General features: G+C 42.9%; 1 protein-coding gene across 1 annotated transcript; it reads right to left on the bottom strand.

Annotated features, from left to right (window-relative positions):
- Positions 1–1,280: 1,280 nt before the first annotated feature.
- On the bottom strand, positions 1,281–2,995 carry LOC109007426 (presenilin-like protein At1g08700). Its single transcript, XM_018987096.2, has one exon. The coding sequence runs from the start codon at positions 2,908–2,910 to the stop codon at positions 1,492–1,494; it is 1,419 nt and encodes a 472-aa protein (XP_018842641.2). The 5' UTR covers positions 2,911–2,995; the 3' UTR covers positions 1,281–1,491.
- Between the last annotated feature and the right edge of the window lie 1,820 nt (positions 2,996–4,815).

The raw sequence follows: 4,815 nt of genomic DNA, 5'->3' as shown, positions 1-4,815 counted from the left end.
TTTTTGTTTTTATATCTTAAAATGTTCTAGTTGATGATGATGATGATGAGTCCACAGGCCAAAACCAATCAAAGAGGCCAAATTTAGCCAAGCTTTAATGAGTGTTGAACGCGTTGTGTTCAGCCTTGATTTATGATGTCATGACTTCACTGAAGATTTTGGTTTAGTTTTTTTATACATAATTTTATACTTACTATGAATTTCAGTTATGTGTGAGGTTTTATAATTCATGGACACATACCCGGTGCTGTTTAATGTATGATCTGGCATTTTAGCCGTGGACTCCAATAGACATGAAATCTTCCCTATCTTAATAACAACTGAATTAGAATATGAGGCATCTTAATATGAATAAATATGAAAAGGTTAAGACTAAGTAGAACTAGGCTCCACATCAAACACAGTCAATTTCAAATTATTTTGGCTTCTAAATGTTCTCTTCTGGGAGATTATTGCTCGTTGCATCACTACAAAAAGGATACTTGCTAAGGAATAATGCAATAACTCGGTAATTTTAAGAAGTGGGTTTGGTGGTTTGCCAGAGAGAGAGAGAGAGAGTCTATGGAGGGCATTCGAAGAAGTATGAAAGCTTGGAAGGTGGTTAGTGTTCCAAGTATGTACATGGGCCCTAGGGGTTAGACTCTTTTTTAATAAGTTGTTATTAAGATAGAAAATATTTCGTGTCTATTGTGGATTTTTGTGGAAAATTTCATGGAAGATGACCCCTTCTTGCTTATTATGGAGAATTTGGAGAGAGGGAAATGTGTGCAGTGCTGAAGACCATGAAAATTCGATGGTGGGGCTCAAGTCATTTTTCCTTAATGCACTCTTTCAATGGGCAGTGTCCCAAAACTCTGAAGCTTTTTCTGATTATACTTCTCTAGACCTCCTAACTCTTGTTCCTTTTTTGGTCTTAATAAAATCATTACTTTACTTATCAACAAAAAAAGAAAATTAAAAAACCAGCCGCAAAGTTAAAATAAACAAACAACAAAAGACAAAAATGTCAAAATTTGCTTTACTCTTGTCAGCAAATATTTTTATACTAAAACAATGTAGCATGGCATTACCTACCAATCCTTATATACTAATCTGTAAGAAGTATGCATTTAATATAGGATTCAAGGACTCAGGTAAAATCAAGTATACATATCGATTCTATGCATAAATGTGTTGTCATAGCTTAGGTTCCCAGACCTATCAGTCGGAATAAAGGCTAAATGATATCTATCATTGACTACAGTATGATTAATTGCTCTAATATTTATGAGGACCAACTCTTAAACCCAGTCAATTTACATTTCAATTCATCACTATCAGGTCTTAAAAGTTGCTGCATTATTAAGTCCAGAGATTGGATCATGATAAAGTTACCAATCACAAATGGGAAAAAATTCAGGTAGTTGTACCTTTCACCTTGTATACAAATCTCATGCCTATGAAAACATCAGTATTCCTCTAACATCCAATTGATCTCTCAAAAATCGAGAGTCAAAACATCATCAAATTTGTTGCCGTCCCAACCACAAAAGGTTCCATTAATAACCGAGTCAAGAAGTAAAAAACAACACCCAATGTAATCGAAATTGGCAAGGCAGGAAGAGCTCGATGGCACAGCGACAACAAAATAAGAGTGCAGCCAAGTCCCGAAATAATTGCAAGGTAACAAGCATATACTGTCATAAGATCGTACATTGCAGCTCTGCCCACAAGAACACTATAGAAAACAAAGTCTCCAAGGCCAAGTTTAATACCTCTACTCGTCACCTCTGCATTATCCCTCCTAGTCCACTCTCTGTTGTTCCCCACCCCCATCGTGTCAACCAGTGGAGACGTCTCCTCATCAACAATCTCGGACTCTGGATCCCAAGCTCGATCAGAAGCAACAACCACAGTTGAATACTCTGCAGATCCACTGCTCGACGAATGCCTCTCCCGCGAATGACCTACCAACGGGGAACTCTCCCCTTGATCTCTGCCGCTGTCACCATCCTCATTTGGAAAACTCCCAACCTCAACAGAGGTATACTCAGAATTACTGCGATTGTCAACCACATTTATATTTCCGTTGTCACGCTCAACCGCCTGTAGCTCAACCGACCCAGAATCCGAAACCCCACCAACCAAAAGCCCTAAACTAGAACCCCTATTTCCTGTATTCCGTGATACGGTCGGCCGAGCCTCATAGATCAGAGCCGGTAATTCCTCATCCCTACTCGATGCCAATTCCACCAGCAGTTTCAGCGGCCCTCCAGGGGCCAAGACAGCCGCCAAATCATATAGAGCCAAAGCCACCAGCAAAACCCAAGTCGTCCATTCGGGCAATTTCGTGAACCATGTTGCCACAATTATTCCCAACGAGACCATATACGCTTGCCTCAAGAATATAGGTACCCCACCGGAGAACACGGACAGTACACCCACGACCGTAAAATTGAAAAGCAGCAAGAAACAAGTGATAGAGTCGACGGGTATGGAGAAATGCTGAATTATGGAGAGGAAGATGGAGCCACCCATGGTAGCGAGCACGAAAAAGGCGGAGAAACGCATGTAGTTCTTTAAGAAATTGGTAAAGTTATAGTAGTAGAGGACGACGAGGAGGAAGGTGACGATGGCGATGAGGATGACGAAGACCAAGGCGTTTAAGAGAGCGCCTTCCAGCTTCTGTCCGGCAGAGTCAGAAGGGCTCTCGAGGTAGACAAGGTTGGCGGCGGTGCGGATGGAAGTAGAGGAAGAGGGAGAGGAGAAGGGATTGGAAGGAGAGAGAGAGTAGACGAGGAGGACCACCAAGAACATGCAGATTGAGACGGGGGACATGACACCGATGATCTCGACGCCGATTGATTCTAGGATGCTCGACTCCATCACGTTTGGTTGGGGATTTCGTCGACCGCTTGTGGGTGAGAGCATCCGCTATTGCAGGCGCAGAATTGAGCTGCTGGAGAACAAGACGGTCATGTATAAATTACGTTAGGGCTTTACTTCATTTTTTGCAGTGCGTGCTCTGATTCTAACTTCATTTTGTTTTTGTTTTTTTCTTTTATTTTTTGAGATTGCCTTCAAATCGGATTTGGGCTATCGAGGGGATTTTTTTTTTTTTTTTTTATAAAACGGATCTCATTTCATTCATTTAAAGAGGACATATAAATTTAACTTTAAACAACAAGTCAATTATAAACGTTAGTTAGAATTCTCAATACACTATTGTGACTGACATGGTCTAGTCCAGACAGCTTATCTCTAAAAACTGAAGTCTAAGAGATAGCACAACTCTGTTTCCGACAGAGTTTGCAGTAACCAAACACAAAATTCCATACCCAACTGGACGGGGTATGGAGAAACCAAATCCCAACATCACCGACTAAACAGAGGGGGGACAACACCCTTTGGACCTAAATCCGAAGGGACAAATATTTTTGAGTTTTTTGTTTTCTTGAAAATAAAGATAATGCAAAAATAAATTACATTAAAAATACTGTAAAAATGGAAAAACAGTGCACAAAAACGTCTCAGAAGGAAAAACCGACAATCGGTCTTGGAAGATCCAGAGTCGCCGGTTCGGGAGCTGCCGCGTGTTGCAACGGCAAAGAGCTCATTGGAGGCGCATGAGGGCCACGTGCCGACGAGCTCCGGAATTTTCGTCCCGCGCGTGCAGGCTACGCTTCACTCCGGTTGGGACCGTGTTCTGTGGACGTGTAGATCGGCGGCTGGGCAACCTCCTGGTGGGGCGCGTTGGCTATAGGGACCCCGAAGATCACGAACGGTGATTCTCCCTTTATATGGCCTGAAAAAACGAAAAAAACAAAACAAAAATACAAAGGAAAACCAGAAAGGGAGAGGGAAGGGGGAAGGAGCCGAAGCTCCCACCCCCTCTAGCCGGTCTGAAAGATGCTGGGTTTAGAGAGAAAGTTGGCTATCGAGGGGATTTAAAACATTTGACCGTAACAACAGGCCCAATTCTTTAACATTAGATTGAAGTTCTGTTTGGATGTTGAGTTGAGTTATTTATGAATATTAGTGAGTTGAGATAGTAGAATGAATTTTGTAGGACCCACCTAAGATAAGTTTGGATGTTAAGATGTGTTATGTCGTATTTCGCAGCCTGGACAACTCCATGCCGTTAGAGCTTGGGGTTGGTTCCTGCTAAGATGAGGAATGGTGAGCTTGGGATCCATTGTACCTCCGACATTCAAGTCAGTTTCGGTGAGGGAGAATATCAAGAGAGAATATCTTAAGGAGAATGATAATAAGAGTATATGTCAGTGTTAACCCCCTCACTGGTCGTGGGAGGAGGTTATTTATTTATATCTGGTTGGCTGACCTTCATGGTAGTGGGCGTGTCTGTATGGGATCGGGTGTCCTACCGTTCACCTGATGCGTCGCAGATCACTCAGGCCTGATGGCGACTGTTCCTGACACCAGGATTCATGTTGTGGGGTATCGAGCCCCAAGACGCATTAAATGTGACATGGCTTCCCTTCATGACTTTCTCCATCTCATTAATGTGTCGTGGCCTCAGACAGAAATCCTCACTTCTCTGACACGTCTAGGCACCGAGGTTCAGGGTCAGGAGATGTCCCTGCTTGTCAACCAGTTGGGGGTGTCAGATTGTCCCACTTGTTACCCTTCTGTCAGTGTACCCTGCCTAATCATTCCTTCTCTTGGGCTTCCTGGGCTGGGTTGTATCCTTGGGCCCAAGCCTACCCTCCTAGCCCAACCCCATGGAATTCTTCCCCTCACAAAACCCTACGAATTCCTAGCGCACGTGTGCGGTAGGAATTTTAAATGATCCCTCCCGCCCTAAGCATTAATATG

Source organism: Juglans regia, chromosome 3 (assembly GCF_001411555.2).
Source record: "Juglans regia cultivar Chandler chromosome 3, Walnut 2.0, whole genome shotgun sequence".
In the NCBI taxonomy this organism is placed as follows: domain Eukaryota; kingdom Viridiplantae; phylum Streptophyta; class Magnoliopsida; order Fagales; family Juglandaceae; genus Juglans; species Juglans regia.
This window is presented reverse-complemented; position numbering and strand designations above follow the sequence as displayed.